Here is a 21895-nt window from a genome sequence, read left to right as displayed (position 1 = left end):
CATGAGTGGAAATGAGGAGTAATTTGGCCATGTCTCGGTGATGAATGCTATGTCTATGTAGTGGGTGAGGATGGATTCCGCTAGCTCTGTGGCATGCTTGGTGGCTGATCTGCAGTTTATGAGCATGCAGTTTTTGGGAACGTCTCTGTTGTGGGTTTTTTCATTCAGGGGATTGTGGGGATGATGGTGTGTGTGGCCGTGGGTCTAGGGGATTTTGGAGAGGCCTGTTCTCTTCCCAGTCCGGTGATCACCTGTATTTTGGATTGAAGGGTGGCAGTAATAGCATTGTCGTATGAGAAAGCGAGAGCTCCTGCTTCACTCGCAGACATTTCATGTCTAGTTTTTTTTGGTCTATGTGTCTGATTAGAGAGTGGAGTAGAGATCCCTCTCGGGTGGGGAGCCTTGGAAAGCCTCTGTTGAGAGAGAGAGGGGGAGTAAGGGAAATGGTGAGGCTTTGAAGAGCAGCGAGGTTGGTAAGGATTTCACTAAGACCCTGGATTATGGTTGTTATCTGGCTTTCAAGCAGGCTGAACCACTGCCCAATCTCTACCTCTGTGTGGTTGTTCTGGTTGGGTAAGTTAAACCTGGGGGGTGAGCCTAATATTGTTAAGTTGCTCATCATAGTGAGCATGCACTGTATTTGAGAGGTAAACTGCAGCGGCCTTTTTATCTATCTTATATCATCCATACGCAATGGCGTTTTTATTTGACAAGGTTTAGCTATAGTACCTTACACTTCATTTTTGCTTTCCCAAAGCAAGGGGGGTGGTGTGAGAGTTTACCACCTTGCCCATGTAATGATAGGGTTTCGCAAAGCACCCTGCACCTTATCCTTTTCTGTGATTGGTATAAGGTCCCAAGAAATACATTCATTAGACCTGTTTTATTATCCCTCAGATCACGCTATTACAAAGAGGGCTATGAAGATTTATTGTCCTTGTCAACTCCAAGGATATGTATTGCTGTACTTAGTTTTATTAAATCGGCCCTTGCTATTAGAAATCGATATTGAAATAAATTATTGGTGGAATTTTTTTAAATGTTTCTCCTGTTGGCCTGTTAATGAAATGTATTTAGCACCTTATGTTCGGTCCATATATATGACCAGGGTATTCTTTTTAATATATTGCAAAGACTAATATGTAAATATGTAATGTGGACTTTTTTAACAAATTGTGTATGTTTTATATTGGTGTATACTTTTATGACTCCTTCTTGGAATCGAAATAAAATTATTTGAAGCTCATCATAGGCGGGGGACAGGTGAGGGTGGTTACTGGAGTGGGTTAAAGTGGTCTTGTTCTCACTGGTTGTCTTGGGGGTGGTGTTTCGCAGCTGGGCCAAGAGTGTGGGGACACAGGGGCTGTGTTGGGGCATTGGTGTTAAATTACTAAAACCTTTGCCTGGACCTAACAGGTTTGTGAGATTTGTACTTGTGGTGGATGTAAGAAATTGGGGTACTGGTTGAGGGAGATGAACCCCTACTCTAGCAGGAACCACAATCCTTGTTCTGGTGAATTCACAAGCAAACCCCAAATTAACATGTGCTCAACCAGGTGGTAGCTTACCAAATAGCAGTTTTTAAAGATTTCCTGTCAAAATAGTGCTAACAAAAAAAGCACAAAGTTTCAACAGTGGCTATCTGGTCGCGCTGGACTGTCACATGTTTAGCCTGACTGTGCTGGAATGCGGGTAAGCTACCCGGACCCAGTTATTCCCACTGAATAAGAATACCTTAATCCAGGTTATGGAGCATTGCAAGTTTCTGCATTGATTGTGCATCGTGCAGGCAAGGTTATGTATCAGTTCTGAGGAGTTAAAATGCTGCAATGAAACATCCTGCATCATCGTCAAGACAGCCATTGATCAGAGATTTGCAATGCAAAGGCCTGTGTCAGGGAAGCTTTGCGCAGTGGCAGTTCTGAAAGGGGCTGCGAGGGTGATGCAGATTCCTTGGGCTAATGGAATTTCTGAAGCAGGGCTATTCATCGATTCTGCTCGGGATTGTGTTGCACAGCAGAGGAGATGCGTCGGTTCTGCTGCATCCACAGATGGGCTGGCAGAGCAGATTTAGGCCCAATTCCAAGGGGTCAAAATGGGGGTAGCACCACCTGGCAGGGTAGGCCTCACACACAGATGGTAGAGTCCATGTGCTGGGTTCAAGATTGTTGGAGCCTTCTGTCCCTGAGGCTCTAGCTAGGGAGCCAGCTAACTAGTCCTCGTAGTCACTCTGGGGTCTTGGGTTCAACAGATACATGTCCAGTCATTCTCACCCAGGCAAGTGGGCAGCAGACAGTAGGTCAGCAAATCAGAGCACCAGTCCAGCAGAGTGGCAGTCCTTTTAGCAGCAAAGCAGTCCTTCATCGCATCGTAATCACAGGTCAACAGGTGTACTGAAGAGTTGGTGTCTGAGGTCAAATATTTATAACTGCGCCTTCCTTTGCAGTGGGGGAAGATTTTACAGGTTTCCGTTTGACATGCAGTGCCTACCACCTGGTGCAGGGAACAGGAGGGAGGAACCATAGGTGCCCCCCAAGAGCACAATTACAATGCTCCTGCACTGGGCCCCCAAAGTACATCCCCACCAGCCTTTCAATGGTGGTTGAACCGCTATAGACTGGCTGGCGGGGATGCAGATTCCAAATCTGGTGGCTGGTGCCTGCTAGGCACCACCACCATTTTGTGGATGCGGGGTGAGTCCCACAGGCAATCGTAATGATTGCCTGTGTTGGACCCATGGCGGATGGGCTTTCCACCCACCAGGCATACTGCCCGCCATCCTGATATGGCGGGTGGTAATTGGCCGGACAATGGCGGTGAACCCGCCACCGGCAGGCTGCTAGTGGCGGGTTAACCACTATCATAATCACCCCCAAAGTTCCCTGAACTGCAGTCAAAGGAAATACATCAAATTATAAATAGCATACTGGAAGAGTTTAAGAAATAGGTGGACTTTTATCTTGCTGCCAAGAGGCTAGAGAACTAAGAATGATATGATTGATATAGCTATGTGTGCAAAGCAGTCAAGACTAGAGAACAAAGTTCACTGAACTGCAGTCAAAGGTTCTACATCAAATTATAAATAGCATACTGGAAACTTTAAGGAATAGATGGACTTTTTGCAATCCTATTTTGTCTGAAAAATCTGCTGTGGCTACTCTTTGGAAAAGTGTTTTATTTGACTGTTACATATTAAAGCATCTCTTTCTGGATTACATGTTTTTTCATTTGTGAATGAAAAACATTACAATAGGAGATCCAACATTCCATTAGTACTTAATATAAATTGCATAATACAGAAAAATACAGAAATTATTTTGGGTAATGGCTTAAAAGCATGCCAAATCTCCAGTTAGCTTTTGATGTTTACTGGAAAAACATATTTGTGATGGACCGAAATTCATATTTAAAATGTGTTTATTTTTGCTGCTTACAAAATATCAATGTAATAATTGCATTAATTAGACATTCAAGTAAGTAGGCATTATTTAGAGTGTGGAGAACATGATACGCACTCAAAATATGGCGGATATCTTGTCCTCCATATCACAAGTGCCACATGTTATAAAGCACTATTATTATGGTGGATAGGAAACCTGTCATATTTGGGAGAGAGTATCCCATTCCCAAAAATCTGCATGAGACCCATTTTTATTTGCTAAAATAGCAAATAAAGAAAATGTTGTGAAGGATCAGGATTATTGATTTGCCTTTTGTCTTGTTCTTTGCCCAGGTCACACTTGCGGCGGTCTCGTGCAGGGTCCAAATGGTACAGTTGAAAGCCCTGGATTTCCTCATGGGTATCCTAATTATGCAAACTGCACATGGATTATCATCACGGGTGAGCGCAATAGGATACAGTTGTCATTCCACACATTCGCTCTCGAGGAAGATTTTGATATTTTATCAATATACGATGGGCAGCCCCAGCAAGGGAATCTCAAAGTGAGGTAAGAAAGCTACAGTTGACTTAATGTTCTTTAGTTGTTTAACTTCGCTGACAAGTTTACATTAAAAAAAGAAAACTATTTTATGTGCTGGTTTGCTTAAATTGATCACAAATTCGTTTTTTAACAATAGACTCCATATTTAAAATGGATATTACACCTCATGGTCCCGGAAAATATGGATTACTTTTTCACATATGTCATTTTTTTATTATATGTGCCTTTTTTTCAACACAATGAAACCATTCATCAGATGTGATGACATGTCAGGTATATATTTATTATTAAGGAGTTTGACTTGTTCTATTCTATTAATTCCAAAGAAACTAGAAGTATTTTTTGGCAACTCTCAGTGTAACAACATAAGCTAAATGGCTTTAAACTGAGCTAAATACTTAGATCCTCTTTCTTAAATGGCCAGCAATGTCATCAGTAAAATTGCCACAGAAAATACTGATGGTGTGGTGTTTCTCGGCATGTCACAAATGAGGATTACAGGCGGTTTCCAATTTAAAGACCAGTTAAATTGCTTACTATTTTGCTTACTGGCATGCATTCTATGCACAAATTAAACAGTAGGGGTACCTTGAAAAAATGCATTGGAAAAATCCTAAGTTAGTCCACAACTTGTGCATCATCTGGGATCAAATATTCGATTTTATCTTAGCAGGTTATTTAAAAAGTACATAAAATGCATTATTATTGATCTTTGAAACATGAATGTAAGTTCCTGTAATCACTGACGAGCAATGGATAAGGAACAGGACTACTAATGGGGAATGATCCTTACCAATAAATAAAAAAAGAGTGCTGGAATGTATTAAAAGTATACAGGAACCCAAAATACTCATAAAAAGAAATATGAACAGTAAAGTTCAAAATACTCCAAAACCCTTTTTAGTTTTGTTCTTTTTTGTCCTGTGTTTTTGTAACTTTATACCTACATGGAAGGTCAATGCGAATGTTAAGGTTATGATATATTTTGTATAATCACTATAAAATAAAGAAAGGATATGCTGAATTCGTTTGTGTTGCTTTGTGTTACTTGATTCAGGCTCTGATCCACTGTTAATGTTAAGGAAATTCTGTTGTATTGTATTTTACACTCAAGAGATTTCTGCTTAGTTAGTAGTGCATATAATGAGTGATGTGGTTCACGGTATCTTTCTAGCAAAAAATAAAATTGAAATGGAATAATTATCTTATGAGGATAAAATATGTCTTTTTAAAACACTTGCAATACAATGTTGCCTATACAGAATACATTTTTAAGAATTATTGTCGATACTGTTGTTTTAGGTTGAAATCACAGTAGCTTCTAATTTGGTTCACTATAACATCTAAGTGGTATTGGAATTACTACCAAGGTGGGAACACTTTTCCATTTAGAGCAGGGCTCTCAGTGTTTTAGGAGTGTAACCATCAACAGTGTAGTTCATTTCTTATATTCCAAAGTATTCAGCAGCAAATACTATTATAATTAGTAGTCCTGCCTGGCAGTGTTGGTGTCAGCATTTACAAATACCAGAAATTGAAACACTGCCAAAATGTATTCTTATATGTTTTGGTTAGGAATCTGTAGAAATCCCTTACCACAAGAAATAGCAGCAAACCTTAACTTCATTATGTTTTGGGCACACAGGTTACTGCTAACAAGATCCTGCCTTTTCTTTCTGAGTGTGAATAAATGCTGCTGTCGCCAGACTGCGCTAGTGAAATTAATTTTGAAGCACTAGATTATCAATATTGAGAACCAACTTAACATGGCTTATCATGTGCACTTTGCAGGGCTTTTAAAATATATTGTAGTAATTTAGACCTCATGTACAAAGAAGTGATTCAGTAAAAGTGGTTGCAAACTGCACACTAACATTACCCAAATAGTTTTTTGATTTTTGGAAACTGAACTATGTACCAATAGGTATGTTCAAAAAATGCAAACTTGTAGTGTGTTGCAAATCGACCTACATCACCAATATTCCGGAGGCAAGTTGCAAATTATGACTCACTACAAGTGGCCACAATCACAGTGATAGTGGCCTGTTGGGGTAGGCCACTACATATGTGATTGCTTTTAAATAAAGCAATATTTTATTTTTTTGCTGCAGCTAGTTTCCATTAAGTGTGAATATGATGTGTTTAGGAATACAAAAGAAAAGTTACAAAAAACATTTTTAGGGGTAGGCAGTTGTCCTATGGAATGCTGTCTACTCCTAAAAAATGTATATGTGAACGTTCACAAAGACGCATGGGTTTTCCAAGTGGTCCCCTTCCTGTTTGGCGAATGGGTTACCCACTCCTGTGAGTTGCAGGCAAAATAAATTACATTGTTTCGCAACTAGATTTGAGTCAAAACACATTAATATAAACTACAAGGAATCAGTATTTGGAAAGGATTCTCTAAAGTCTCATTCCGTATGCAGATTTCTTCATATTTCCTTAACCCAATAAATAATTCAGGTAACCCTTTCCAAACCATTAATTGGGTTTGGAAATTTCCAAAAGTGTTTTAGTGGCTGCAAACACTCAAATGTACAGAATTGGCGAGTTTGCAACTGTTTAAACACTTTAGGAATGAGTCCCTAAGTGTCATGTGCCAAGCATTACACTCTTGCTCAAGATACACTCGGTTTTAAAATGAATGCTGTTTGCCTTATCTATATGTGCTGGCATGTGAATGTAGTTATACCTTTATAGAAAGAGCATACACAGAGTAATCAAATGCATTAATGGTCATCTGTGATGGTTACCCACTGAGCAATATTTAAAATTAGCACAGATACTATAAATTCACATTTCTCCCTTTTGCCTGCTGTGTCTTCATGCTACATCATTGAGCACCATGATCCTCTTGTATTCAATTAAATGCATACCCTTATAATGTCTTGGTGGCAACATGGATTTTATTTAGTGTAAAGAAATGTAATTTGCAATACTTATTTTTAAAAGAGCTTTCCGGAGTGTTTATATTGTTATCCCAAAAAATCAGAGAGAGGGGATAATGGACCACTTGTCTTGTATAACCAGGGTCTTTGTTCGTGTGGGAACCGTTATAAAAACCCTCATATATGTACACAGGAGATTGGCGGTATATCTTGATTCTCTGACTTAGTGTACTAATATAGCATCATCTTGGGTCTTTATATTTGTACATATGTTGATCTCCACCTGGAGGAAGACCAAATGGTTTGTCAGTAGTTTCCAGATATGAAAAAAGAGGGCATGTATGTGCTCTGGTGCTGTGAGTTATTATTCCCTACTTCACTTTACCACAAGTATTTAGTAAAGAAGTTGTGATGTGGGAAATAAAAAATAGAGTGGTGCATGTGTAGATCTGGTTACTAATCTACCGCACTAATAATGGTCAATATCAGTGCGGTAGATTAGTAACCAGAAGGAGGTCAAACCCCACATTGCAGACAAAGGAATCCTGAGTATAAGTAGAGGGTCTGTGACCCCATGTTCCTGTTCTGTTCTGGTGTGCTCTTCCTGACTTGGGGGGGGGGTGCTGCTGCTGGGGCCCAGGAGGACCCACCATGGGGGTTTATCTCCCTGCTGGAGGGCCCTGTGTGCTGGTCTCCCTGGGCCAAGCGATGCTCCCTGGACCCTAGAGGGCATCTTGGGCCCTGTGAGCGCATTATTTTAAAATTTACCCAACAAGAAAAGGAGCATGGGCTGTCCAGCGCTGAGTTGCAGCCACTTGCAGAGGGAATTCTTACATAGGGATTCCCCCATGATAACGGTGTAATTGCGGGTGACCACCCCGCTTACGGTTTCTATTTTGATAGCGGGTGCCCACCCTGCATTTGGATTTATTGGCGGGTGCCCACCCTGTATTTGGCTTGCTTTGCGAGTGCCCACCCTGCCTCGATATTTGTTTTAACTAGAGCAGGTGCCTACCACGCATGGTTCCGCAGAGTGAAAGAGAATCAATGCCGCCGGCGCGAGAAGGAAGTCAGGCAAGGCTGTGCCTGTCCATGGGCGAGCTTCCAGGAGAAAAGAGAAGCACTGTGTGTGTGAAGTCCCGGGTCCTAGTAGGGGGCCCGGGTGAAGAAAGAGGAAGTGTGGCCGGCCGCCTAGGGCCATCTGGAGCCTTGAGGGCTCCACCGTGAAGTCCCGGTTCCAGAAGAGGGACCGGGCAAAAGGAGAAGTGCTGCAGCTGGTCGGTGGGGCTCCCGTGGTGAAGAGGGAGCCCCGCATGTTGCTGAGTCGAGAGAGGAGTCTAGAGAAAGGACCGGCGAAGAGAGTAGACGGAGCCGATCCAAGCTCCGGTGAGTAGGGGCTATCTCCAGTGTGGTTTTGCAGTTTGAGGTACATTACGGGTGCTTGGGGGATTTTGACTATTCACAGGTAACTACAAAGTGTAGGCAAATATCTATAGATTGCATGCATAACAGCTTGGATCGTTCAAATTTGCACATCCACAAGACATTAACTTAGTAGATATCCATACAAAACTCTTGGGACAAATAAAGCTACTACTAACTAAGGAAAGATATAGGAGGAGTCCTAGTAACAACCTCCCTGGTTGGTACACAAGTGACGGCTATCAGGCCAAAATGGCAAATATTGAAGCAGCTAGGCAGGAGGACCATAATAGCTAGATAATGCTAAAAAAGCCTATAAGGGGAAATTAACAACAGCCAAATGAGGGTGGGAGGTTAAACAATGGGAGAAAGCCACTGTAGCCCTAACAAAAAGAAAGAGCTAGGAATTCCAGTCTTGCATATTATCCGGGTCCAAAACTGTAGGTAATGACCTGGGGTCAGTAGTACAACCTGCAGCCTGGGAATCCCAGTGCTCCGAGTTATATAAACCATGGTTAAGAAATGGCACTCAATCATCAAAGAGTTGTGGGGTAGTTCTCGCAGGGCAACTAGCTAGGCCAGGAAAAGGGAACATTTTAGCTCTTGATTTGGCAGAAACCTCACAGGCCCTACACTTATTAAAAAGGGAACATGCCTGTGGCCCCAATAGCATTCTGGGAGACTCAAACTTATCACACCCTGCATTCCTTACCTAAACACTCTCAGTAATGCCATTTTGAGAGGTATTGACATACCATCATCTTGGCACAGTGTAACTATCATGCCTATTTTCAAAAAGGGGAGGAAGGACCTGGGGGCCAATTACAGACCCATTAGTCTAATTGACATAAGTCAAAAGGTTTTTTGCAAGACAGATATTAATTCAAGTACAAACCTGGTAAACAGAACATTATATCCTAGAGGACTTCCAGGCAGGGTGCAGGCCAGGGATTAGTTCCTTGGACCAGGTCTGCCACTTTAGTGGGCTCTGCAGGAAGTACATATCCCTGAAGTGAGACTATGTTTTTGATGCCTTCATTGATTTGAGGGCAGGATTTGATCTGGTTCCCCGAGAGAACCTGTGGGCGGTCCAGGAGATATATGGTATTCAAGATAATATTCTTGAAATTTTTAAAATTCTACATTTAGATTCATATGCTCAGGTCAGGTGTAATGAGGAAGGGACCTAACACCCAGGATAAGTATCAAGTATGGGTTTAGGCAAGGTTGCGTGCTTGCTCCAACACTTTTTAGTTTGTATATAAATAGAACAATACAGTGGTTAGCAAATTGCTAGAATGATGCACCAAATCTAACAAGCAAAGGTCTCCCCACTCGAATGTTTGAACATAATACTTTGTTAATGTCCTGTATATCATTTGGACTCCAGTTGTTGATTGAAAACTTCTCATCCTTTTGCCACTCAAGGGGCCTTGAGATAAACTCGGCAAAGACAAAATTCACGGCCTTAAACCCCCATTGTTCTTTTAGGGGAAAATAAGATTGAGGGGGTTCAACTGAAGCAAGTAAAGTCTTTTGACTATTTAGGAGTAAGACCATCAGATAACATGGCTTGGGTACAGCAAATAAGGAAAAGCAAAACATTAGGCCACCTCTAGAGGAGCAGAGTTCCCAGTACTGGAAGGGTAAAGGGCTTTGGCTGTGTAGGGGGCAACCTATGGTGCTGAGCATTGGGAATATACAGATATAACTGACTGTACTCTTGTGGCAAATAAATGTATTAGGTTCATTTTTGACCTATCTATAAGTATTCCCCTTACCTCACTTCATTTTGATCTAGCTCTAGGAAGGATTGATCATATGATCACCCTAAAACCCCTGATGTATTGGCTCCATATTTGAAACACCCCAGAACTGGGAACATATAGGGAAGGCCTAGAAGAGATTATTAGGTTAGACAAGGAACTCTATATCCCCTGGTTTAAAAAGATAACAACCTTTTGTAACTTTCTTAAGATGGAAGATGAGTGGTCACAGGCCGATAAGTTGCCAAAAGACATCAAAGCAACATTAAAATAAATTTACTGGGAGGGCTCCCTGGAACACTTATGAGTAGACCAAAAAGTGGGGAGCCTCACTGACGAGTTTTTGAGTCACAAATGTTGGCCTTTTTTGAGCCCTATCTGGACAGAATACGACCAGCCCAAGCCAAAACATTGTATATGAAATTTTGGTTTGGCATGTTACCCCTAAATTAATTTACACCCACTTGGGATAAAACCAACCTTGTATCATCTAACTGGCCATTCTGTCTATACTCAGATGAAACTATGGACCATGTTCTGTCCTTCTGTTCTGGTTATATTGTGTTCTGCAAGAAATGGACCTCACCTGTGTGTAAGCTGATGGGCGTTGACCACTATTGGGAAACCTCCAGAATTCTTCAGTTTGATATAAGGGAGGTAGTTGTTTTCAATATTTCTAGATTCCTTTTATGGGCATGGCATCTGTTAGAAATGGGATCTCTGGTTGGCTAAGGCTTGCACCAAAGCCAGGGCAAGGGAGTTACACGCCAAAGATAACCCCTGCACACCCCCTTGTTAGCTTGGCACGAGCAGTCAGGCTTATCCTGGAGGCATTGTGTAAAGCGTTTGTACAACACACACACAGCAACAACATAATAGGCACACCACAAAAAGAATCCACACAAGGCTATATCAAAAATAGCCTTTGTATTATCAGAAAAAAACATTAGAATAGTCATCACACAACATACACTGTTCCATCTGGCACTAGGTAATATGTACAGGGGATTATATACACCTGACAGGGCCACTTGGACCACTTTCAGAACCATCACAAAGTAAACTTAGTAAATGTAGAATATATAATAAGCGTAGAACACAACCAGTAATTACTGGCAAACACTGTACTCAGCATCATTCTGTAATACACCCATATTATGCACAGTATCACATTAGGCATGAAATATCTTCTGCACCAACCTCATAAACCTAAACATATTAGACCATAACCTCCTAAGCATAACTCACATTAGGGGCAAAAGTCACAAGCATAAACCACAGAATGCAAATAACCTCATATATAAACCACATTTAGAGACATAAATCACGGTGCATAAATTACAGTCCATGAATCACATTTCCAGAGCAACACATAAATAACATGAGGGCCCGGTGCCCTATCAAGCTAATAGCCCCCCTGGCCAACTGGCCTTCTTAGAAGGCTCAAATGCCCTATTCCCAAATGTCACAGCAGCTGCCAATTCAGCAGAATTCATGTGCGTAATTGCGCTGGGGCAGAGGAGTGTATCTCACTCCTATCTCACTCAAAAATGCCCCCAAAGAAATGTCAGCCTAAACAGTGCAGCTGATGCTAATTGCAGTGCAGCTGTGAATCCAATAAATGCCTGGCACAACTGTGCCCTCTCTTGCCCCACTCAGGGACTTCTAAAACATATGGGCCAAAAGTTGCAGTTGCCCACTATGGCAGCACAACTGAGAAATCACCACGAGGCCCTGCTCTGGGGCCCTCTAACTCAAATGGCCCCCATTGGTGCAGACATGGCACTGGCACTCCAGGTACCCTCCGAGCCCGACACCGGTGTTCTTAGAAAATGAAAGTGCCCCCTTTATGCAGCTGCCATCTAACCAGCGAGGCATCTGTACAAAAATGGCCATGTGGGGAGGCACAGGACCCCCCTGTGCTTTCTAGACCCCTACGGGGGCAATAGGAACTCTGTGGCTCATGTTGGAGTGGCCCACTGTCATGCGGGCTGCTCAAAATCCCCCAAGCACCCATAATGTGCCTCAAACTGCAAAACCATGCTGTAGATAGCCCCTACTCACCGGAGCATGGATGGGCTCCGTCTACTCTCTTCGCCGGCCCTTTTTTTGGCCTCCTCTGTCGACGCAGCAACATGCAGGGCTCCCTCTGCACCACGGGAGCCCCGCCGACCAGCTGCAGCACTTCTTTTTTCGCCCGGTCCCCCTTCTGGGACCGGGACTTCAAGGTGGAGCCCCCAAGGCTCCAGATGTCCCTAGGCGGCCGACCACACTTCCTCTTTCTTCAACCGGACCCCCTCCTCGGACCCGGGACTTCACAAACACAGTGCTTCCCTTTTCTCCAAGAAGCCCGCCCATGGACAGGCACAGCCTTGCCTCACTTCCTGCTCGGGCCGGCGTCAGTGATTCTCTTTCACTCTGTGGCACCATGCCGGGTAGGCATCCCCTCTAGTTAAAACAAACATCGAGGCAGGGTGGGCACTCGCAAAGCAAGCCAAATTCGGGATGGGCACCCGCCAATAAATTCAAACGCAGGGTGGGCACCCGCTATCAAATTAGAAACCATAAGCAGGGTGGCCTCCCGCTATTACACCGGCATCATGGGGTAATCCCTACATCCGAATTCCCTCTGCAAGGGGCTGCAGGTCAGTGCTGGACAGCCCACGCTCCTTTTCACATTTTAAAATAAAGCGCTCACAGGGCTCACGATGCCCTCTAGGGTCCAGGGAGCATCGCTGGGCCCCGGGTGACCTGCACACAGGGCCCTCCAGCAGGGAGATAAACCCCCATGGTGGGTCCTCCTGGGCCCCAGCAGCAGAAGCCCCCCCCCCCCCAGTAGGGAACATCATACCAATACAGAACAGGAACATGGGGTCACAGACCCTATACTTATACACAGGATTTCTTTGTCTGGAATGTGGGGTTTGGGGAACCAGATACAACTAGTTCAGGGGGGATTTGGAGCACTTTGATTTCCAAGCTCCTCTACCGCTTTGTCAGGTGGGGGCTAGGTGATCAGACACACCACACATGGGGGAGCCAACATTGTACAGGCAGGGCACAGTCCTATTCAGGGTCAGGGAATTATTCCTCCCACTACTCCCAGCACAGATGTCCCATTCAGCCTAGTGCTGACTCACCCTGCCCCTCCTGGAGCCACACACACCTCCCAGCCCCTGTCACTCATAAGCCAGACATGCAATTCACATCAGGCAGGCAGGCACATAGCACACATAAATGCCAACTTCTAAAAGTGGCAGTTCCGTAATAGTCACAATAAAAGTGGGCACACCATTGAGCAGCATTTATTATTCCAATTTCATGCATACTTAATCCCACTACTCTGCTCCTCCCATAGCATGAATTACCACTGACGCACACTGATCAGGGAATCCCAAATGCATTCCTATGGGAGGGCAGGCCAATCTGCAAGCTAGCAGCAGGAGCTTCTTTCGAAGTGCTTCTTAACCTGTGATTCATTAACAGAGACTACTTGCGACTTGAAGAGCTTTCCCTGAGTTTATGTTGGATCGCCGATTTAAATCAATTGTGTATTGATGTCTGAAATCCTGCAGTAACAGAAATTACGTGTGACTTGATGAGCTTTCCCTCATTTATGTTGGATTGCCGACTTAAGTCAATCGATTATTGATGTCCGAAACCCTGCAGGTTCCTGCGACGAATTACATCCACCCTTTATCGAACTATCTTTTTAAAACTCTTCCTTCATTGCTAAGGTGCTTCCTCTGCAATATACGATTGTCCTGATGATGGTCTTATAGACAACTGCGAAAAAGACCGAAACGTCGACTTTGTCATCATCTCCAAAGCAATCCATTTTGTACATTGATGACCTCAGTTATTCACTTTAATTTAAAGGAGTTGATGTCATGTTTTGAACTGATTTGCTGATTTGTCCACACATCTGTTCATGACATTTATTTGCTTACATTGAATTGATTGTTTCATCCCCTCCAATTTTCTTTGACTGATAAAATACAATATACTTTCATACAAATGGGATTTTCCGTGTGCTTTCTCAACTGCTCTTGCTATTTCATTTATTGTGATTTATTTCAACATTCATTGCAGTTATCCTATGGATACATTTGAGGTATATTGTTGACAAGTCACCTCCAAAAACTTATGTCCGTTAATCAACTGAAGTAATTGACAAACAAAATCCCTTGTAGCTATTCTCTAATCTACATTCTCTAACCAGACAGGGGATTTTATACAGCAGTACATGCATACTACAGTTCCCTTGGGTGATCTAAGAAAACATATTTCAAATTGTATTGGGTTATGTGAAATCCTTTTACGTAACGGACTGTTGTGCACTCTATGAAACAAATGTTCCCAAATAAATATATTAAAAATTAGAAGATGCAGCTTACTCGATGTTGATTCAAAGCAAAACTAATTTAGAAGACAACAAAAATCCCTTAGAACTGTCTGTGCATATAATTAGGGTACTGCCAATGATGCCTTTGTGATCTATGTTCGAAGAACTCTGTTTGGAGAACAACTAAGAGTTCTTTGTAAACTAGGATCCTTTTACAGAAATAATATTTTCATTCTTTGGCCTCAGGTTATTGAACTTCAGAACAGGAATCGATACATCCTGCCATCTACGGTTTATAAATCGAATCAGATGTAGAGATTTTATTTAGTTTACATGTAAACTTTGACATACCTTCGCTGAGGAGTGCTGAAAAGTGCATCAAGTGCTCACTTTTTTAAACTAGTTTTTAATGAGAGAAAGACTGCATTACACTGTGGTTTAGTCACTAAAAATAAATTCTGGTAAATAAAGGGCCCAAGAGCTAACCAGATGTATATTCAAAGACTTCAATGTTCATACCTTTCCCTAAATGTACAATATTCCCTGTGACAGGAAACCAAATGACCAGGCCTCTCCTGTCGGACTTTCGGTCAGCAGCAGGAGACCAGACTCGTGTCTGTAGCTGCAGCATCCATTTTGTGATGCCAGGGCTCTTTTAAAAGTTTACCGGTTAGACCAGTGTGTACATGTCTCTCCCTCTAGAAGGGGGGAATTCTACTCCCGCTGCCAGGACTAGTAGGGGTAGGATTCCAAAGTGTTTGATACCAAACACAACATGTTTCTATGCAGCCATTCCAAAGTTAGCATTTATCACAAAGTTATAATGCACTTAAGAGTATATGGTCTTGCTGCATCACAGAACAGCCTCAGAGAATAGGCTCCGAAAGCTGTAGAGGGGCCCAGCTCATGCATGGGCACCCTCTCACACAAAACCAAGCACTCTGCCTTCAGGATTGATAAGGCCTGCTATAGGAGTGACTGATAGGTTTATATGTGTAGTGATTAAAGGTAGATATTGGTAACCTATATCTCAGTAAGGGGTGCCTGCACCACCTTACCCAGGCTGCAGTAGCAGTCCTGTGGTGTCATTTTGGAATGCTTCCCAGGGTTGGCATAATACATGCTGCAGCCCCTGGTAGGCCTCTGGGGTAACTATGATTTGAGTACCTGGTGTACCATATACTAGGGACTCACAAGGGTACACCAGTAACGGAACTGGAGTGTACCTAATGTACATGCAATCAATTTAGAGAGGAAGCAGGTATGCTGGGGTCCTGGATACCAGAGCCTCAGCCAGAATAAATTCGAAAAACAGTGAAACACCAGCAAACAGTGGGGGTAACCATAGTAAGCAGATCCTACTCTCCTACACAACCCACCCAAATGCAAGGACATTAAACTAACCATGACCAGATCAGTCTTCATGTTCAAAGTGGAAATATCTGGAGAGTCCATCTGCATTGGCATGGTTACTTCCAGGTCTATGTTCCTCTGTATAGTTGATCCCCTGTAGGGAAAATGACCACCCCAAAAATTTGGGGTTTTCACCCTTCATCTGTTTTAGTCATAAGAGGGGCTTAAGGACATGTCTGAACAGTGAAGTGAGTGCCAAACAAGTATGGCCTCTGCTTTTTTCAGGGCCCAAACCACAGCAACGGCCTCCTTCTCAATAGTTGACCAACGTTTCCCTCTAGGGGTCAGCCTTCTGCTAATAAAAGCTACTGGCTGGTCCTGACCTTCATCATTCAATTGTGACAGCACAGCTGCTACCCCCAACTCAGATGCATCTGTTTGGACAATGAATTCTTTGTAGTAGTTAGGACTTTGCAGAATTGGCACAGTACACATGGCCTGCTTCAGGTCATCAAATGCCTTTTGACAGCTAACTGTCCACTGAACTTTCTTGGGCATTCTTTTTGAAGTTAAGTCATTCAGGGGTGTCTCAATGGATCCATGCCCCTTGACAAATCTACTGTAGTACCCAGTGAGGCCTAAGAAAGCAGTGACCTGAGTCTGGGTAGTTGGGACAACCCAGTCCATGATGGTCTGGATTTTGCTCTGTAATGGTTGAACCTGGTCTCCACCTACAAGGTGGCCCAGGTACACAACCCGACTCTGCCCTATCTGGCACTAAGTAGCCTTGATAGTTAAGCCTGCTTTTTGCAAGGCCTCCAAAACACTTCTCAGGTGGACCGGGTGATCCTCTCAGGTGGAGCTAAAGACAGCAATATCATCTAGATATGCTTCACTATAGTCTTCTAGGACTGTTAGGACATTGTTCACTAACCTTTGAAAAGTGGCAGGTGCATTCTTCAAACCGAAGGGCATTATCACAAACTGGTAGTGCCCACTGGGGGTTGAAAATGCTGTCTTTGGCTTTGCATCATCAGCTAACCTGATCTGCCAGTAGCCAGCTGTAAGATCAAATGTGCTCAGAAACTTGGCTGAGGCCAAAGTATCTATAAGCTCATCTGCTCTTGGGATTGGATGGGCACCAGTCATGTTGACTGCATTGAGACCCCTATAGTCTACACAAAGCCTCATCTCTCTCTTACCACCCTGGGTGTGAGATTTTGGTACCAAGACCACTGGACTAGCCCAAGAGCTATCTGAGGGTTCAATAGCTCACAATTCCAACATCTTCTGGACTTCAGTCCTGATACAGTTCCTGACATGGTCAGGTTGCAAGTAAATCTTATTGTTAACAGGTAGACTGTCCCCAGTGTCACTTCATGAGTGCCCCAGGTAGTCTGACTTGGAGTCAGTTAGAACATATGTCTGTACTGATTGAGCACCTGTCTGCAATCAGCTTGCTGCTGGCCAGTGAGTCTGCCCGCCAAGGCTACACAATCTACTGACCCATCCTCAGGATTGTGTGAGAGCAGGTCAGGGAGTGGATCACTCTCTTCCTCCTGTCCCTCATAAGTAGCAATGAGCAAGCCCATGTCTGCCCTGTCGACATATGAGTTCAGTCCGTTGACATGAAGCACCCAATGGGGGCTCCTGGGAGTTCCAAGGTCTACCAGATAGGTAACCTCTCCCTTCTATTCAACAATTGTATGGGGGCCACTCCACTTGTCCTGGAGGGATGCTGGGCTACAGGTTCCAACACTCAAACTCTCTGCCTTGGTGGTAAACAGTCAGCACAGCCCTATGGTCATGCCAGGCTTTCTGTAATTCCTGGCTAGCCCAAGGTTTTTAGTTGCCTTTTTCATATACTCAGCCATCCTGGAGCGGAGACCAAATACATAGTCCACTATGTACTGTTTAGGAGGTTTGAGAGGTAACCCCAATCCCTCCTTTACCAGACACACTGGACCTCTTACAGGATGCTCAAACGGAAGTTCAAAAGGGCTGTAACCAACCCCCTTCTGAGGTACCGTCCTGTATGCAAACAAAAGGCAGGGCAGAAGGATGTCCCATCTAGGCCTAAGCTTTTCTGGGAGACCCTTGATCATGCCCTTCAAGGTTTTGTTGACTTTTCGACTAAACAATTGCATTGTGTGTGATAGGGTGCGGTGAATATGTAATTCACTCCACACTCCTTCCACATTGCAGTCAAGTAACTAGACATGAAGTCTGCACCTCTGTATGAAACTACCTCCTTAGGGAAGCCTACCTTAAGAACACTATCAAGAGGGCCCTTTCCGCCACAGGTGCTGTGTGGTGCTAAGGGGAAGGGCTTCTGGGTACCTGGTGGCATGGTCCACCACCACCAGGAGAAATCTATGCCAACAGGCTGTCTGACGATCCATGGGACCAACTATATTGATCCCTACTCTTTCAAAGGTAACCCCCACCACAGGAAGTGGTATCAGAGGGGCCTTTGTGGTGCCACCTGCCTTACCACTGGCTTGACAGATGACACAACTCCTTAGTGTCTTCAGACATGTGGGGTCAATGAAAGTGGGGGGCAATCCTATCCCAAGTCTTGTTTCGGCCCAGGTGACCTGCTAGGCGAATATCATGGGCTAGTGTCAAGAGGAAGCCCCAGAACTTCAGAGGTATAACCAACCTCCTGGCTGCACCAGGCTTGGGGTCTCTACTCTCTGAGTACAGGAGTCCATCATCCCAATATTTTACGGGTTCCACTAGCATTCCCAGCAGCCTCAGCAGCAGCCTGCTGTCTGAGGGGTTCAGGAGAAGGGCAGCTCAGCTGCTCCTGTCTCAGATATGCCCTGGAAGGGACCCTGTTCTCAAGAACTCAACCTGAGCAGGCTCAAGCTGATATGGGACATGTCCTTCTTCAGGACTACAGTCATCTTCCTCAAGAGACTGATCTGTATTCTGAGTCAGGGGGAAGGCACTGCCTTAACCCTACTGCTCATTATCTTGGAAGGCACCTGGTCCATTCTTCCAGAATCAAGGGCCTGCTTAATGTTAGACATTTTGGCCTGTGACCTAGTCACAGCAAACACTTGTGCAGGGATACCTAACATTTCTGCATGGGTCCTGAGCTCCACTTCAGATCAGGCTGAAGTCTCTAATCATTGCCAAGCAAGCATTCAACAGGGAGGTCTGCATTACCACAACCTTCTTGAGGCCAGTTACCCCTCTCCAGGACAAATTAAAAACTGCCAGGGCATGGTAAGTCCTGACATTGCTAGCATTGGTCACTTTGTAAAGTTCACCAAGTATGATCTGCTTACCATTGTGACTCTTGCCCCAGTGTCCCTGTAGTTCAAAGCCTCCTTTCCATTGATCAAAGGCTGCTGTCTGTATTTGCCCAAGTTAATGGGACTCACAAAGGAGGACATATCCATGCCTCCATCACAGATCAGTACAGCCTAAGTTGGAACTCTGACTAGGCCAGAGTCCATCTCAGAACCCAGGGTTCATCCTACTACACCCTTATTCTGAGTACCACCACTTGGAGCTGCACTAGGGGGAACAGTTGCCTTAGGGGCAATGGTGGCTGGATTTGAGTATTTGGGCCTATTATAATCACTAGTCCAATGGGTATTCTGTTTACAGATTTGACACCATGGTTTCTTTTTGCCTTTCTTTTTGGATGATTGGGATTCCCCACCAGTTAAAGACTTTTGGGTACCTTGAAAAGACTTCTGGTCTTTACCCTTCTCCCCTCCCTTATTAGAATCTTGCATTTTCTGGTCACCACTTGGTTCTGAACCATCTGCTTCACCCCGGTTCTGACCCATTTGTCTGCCTTCTTTCCCAATTCTTGGGGAGAGGTCAGAACAGAGTCTTACATGTGCTGATGCAACAGCAGATTTTGACAATTATTAGGGATCTGCTCCCTCATAATTAAGTTGTACAATAAAGTATAATCACACACCTTACTGCTAGGTAACCAGCCCTCCAGAGCCTTAGTAGCACAATAAGCAAAGTCAACCCAGTTCTGAGTATGAGCCTTTTGGGTATCTCTGAACTTCATCCTGTATTGTTCAGTGGTTATGCTAAACCCTTCAATCAGAGCACTCTTCAGGATGTATAATTATCAGCATCCTCTTCTTTAACAGTGGTGAGCGTATCTCTACCTTTGTCTGCAAAGGAGAGCCACAAGATAGCTGCCCACTGCTCCTGGAGGACCTTCTAAACTTTGCAGGCCCTTTCCAGTGCAGTTATCTATTTGTGGATGTCATCCCCACTCTGGTAGGGAGGGAAACCCTTGTTTAAATTCATATGGTCATGAGATCTTTCTCTACCACCAGGGAAGTTGCTGCCACCATGGGACTCTAGTCCCATCTTTTTTATAGCTTTTTCAAGCTCTAGGGATTCCATTTCTAAGGCTGCCTGCTGTCTCCTAATTCTTAGCTGGTGTTCCTCAAGCCTCATCTGCCTTTCTCTCTTCTCCTTGGAGGTGTCCCCCCTATGAGAAGAGATGGAGGTCCCCACAGATACACCAGAGTGGTCTGACTCCACTGGAGGAGATCTGGGCCTTCTAGGTGTACCTCCAACTCTTCCTGGGGGGACAAAGAGAGACCTTCTTGGCCTTCATACTCATTTCCAAAAGGAGCAGCATTGTTCAGGTCAAGGTCATTGTCGCCTTCTTTGCCAGCATCAAAGTCTAAGTCCTGTTGGTTTGTAACACTGGGCTCTGCCTCATCCGCTGCCCCATCCCCACTACCTGACCCCTCAGGCTCTGAAGCCTTTCTAAGATCATCTAACAGTAGTGCCTCCTTGAGGCATTGGGTGTTGGCATTTTTGCTTGTCTTCAATTTCCTCATAGTACACAAGGCCCTCAATTCTAGGAATGGGAATGTGTTATACCTGGATGCCAGTATCATACTGACATTACTTTACTAGTGAGGTGTGGTGTATGCACCTACCTACTCTAGTGTAATCTACTAAACTCTCTTGAGTTGCAGAAATAATGTGCTAAGCCCTTGACACACAACTCTAAGTTCACTAGACATGACTGTATTTAAGCTTGTATTATATGTACCTCTGGTACCTTTAGTGGTATTTAGTTAGTCAATCATAGGAGAATATCTGGTAAAACAATGGCAAGCTGGAATCCCACTGCTGCACCAATGTGAGAAGTTGGCCTGGCATATGCTGTCCACTAATCTATTGGGCACCTTGCACCAGTCCAAACGACCCTTATTGATGGTAGGTTAAAGACAACCTTTATAGAAAGCTATCCTAGTGGTAGCTGTGGAAAGCAGCCTTCAGGCTAAGTCTTGGAGGAATGTAAAGGAGCTTGTCTATAATCTCTTGAATGACCAAATGAAAGGAGAACCACACCAGGTATATATATATATATATATATATATATATATATATATATATATATATATATATATATATATATATATATTACCTACTGGCGGTCGCCAGTAGGTAGTTATAGTTAGGATAATTTTCAATGTTAAATCTCAACATTCTATTTTGAATAACTTTGGCGCCGGTTGACGAATCTGCCTGAAATTTTCAGGAAAATGGTCTCATGGCGGTCCGGTCCTTCCCTGAAAGTTTGGGGGGGATTCGTCAAGCGGGGGCCGAGATAAAAGGGGGGTCCCAAAACGCGTTTTCCCCATGTTAATTTCCATAGGGCGGTCGATTTCACTTTTAGCCCGAACGGCTGAATGGATTTCCACCAAACTTGGCAAAATTGTAGGGACTGGTAGCCCGATGTGCCTTTGCTATGTCTCAAGATATGTGCTCCAGTGGATTTTGAGTAATTAAGGTTCAAAAAAATATATATATCTATAGCAGCGCACCGGTACGCGCACGGGTGCGCGTACCGTGCGCGCCACGCGACTTGCGCGAGGAAAGCTGATTGGCTCTCGGGTGTCTGTAAACATTCTAAACAGTCCGGAGCGGCCGCCATCTTGTGTCTCGGTAAAATCGAGACACAAGAGGTGGCCAAAACAAAGAGGGAAATGAACATAAGGGGGCAGAGTAGACCCCCCCTGACCCCCTAGGTTTGATGTGGGGGCCATAAAAGGGCCCCGCAAGGCAAAAAAAAAAATTTTTTTTTTTTGATTTTCGCGGGGGGAGCTCCCGGTACGCGCACGGGTGCGCGTACCGGGGAGCGTACCATGGGAAAAAAGAATGACAGTTTTA

At 44.0% G+C, this 21895-nt stretch overlaps 1 protein-coding gene across 1 annotated transcript in view; it reads left to right on the top strand.

The window, feature by feature from the left end:
- Window positions 1-2785: 2785 nt before the first annotated feature.
- CSMD1 (CUB and Sushi multiple domains 1) overlaps window positions 2786-21895 on the top strand; it is a 3932590-nt gene continuing 3913480 nt past the window's right edge. The window contains exons 1-2 of the mRNA XM_086925641.1: window positions 2786-2795; window positions 3734-3950. Of these exons, the coding sequence (XP_086781767.1) occupies window positions 2786-2795; window positions 3734-3950 (227 nt within the window). The remainder of the gene's footprint in view (window positions 2796-3733; window positions 3951-21895) is intronic.

Source organism: Lissotriton vulgaris, chromosome 6 (assembly GCF_964263255.1).
Source record: "Lissotriton vulgaris chromosome 6, aLisVul1.2, whole genome shotgun sequence".
Classification (NCBI taxonomy): Eukaryota; Metazoa; Chordata; class Amphibia; order Caudata; family Salamandridae; genus Lissotriton; species Lissotriton vulgaris.
The sequence above is the reverse complement of the archived record's forward strand: the minus strand, read 5'-3'. Positions and strand labels throughout refer to the sequence as shown.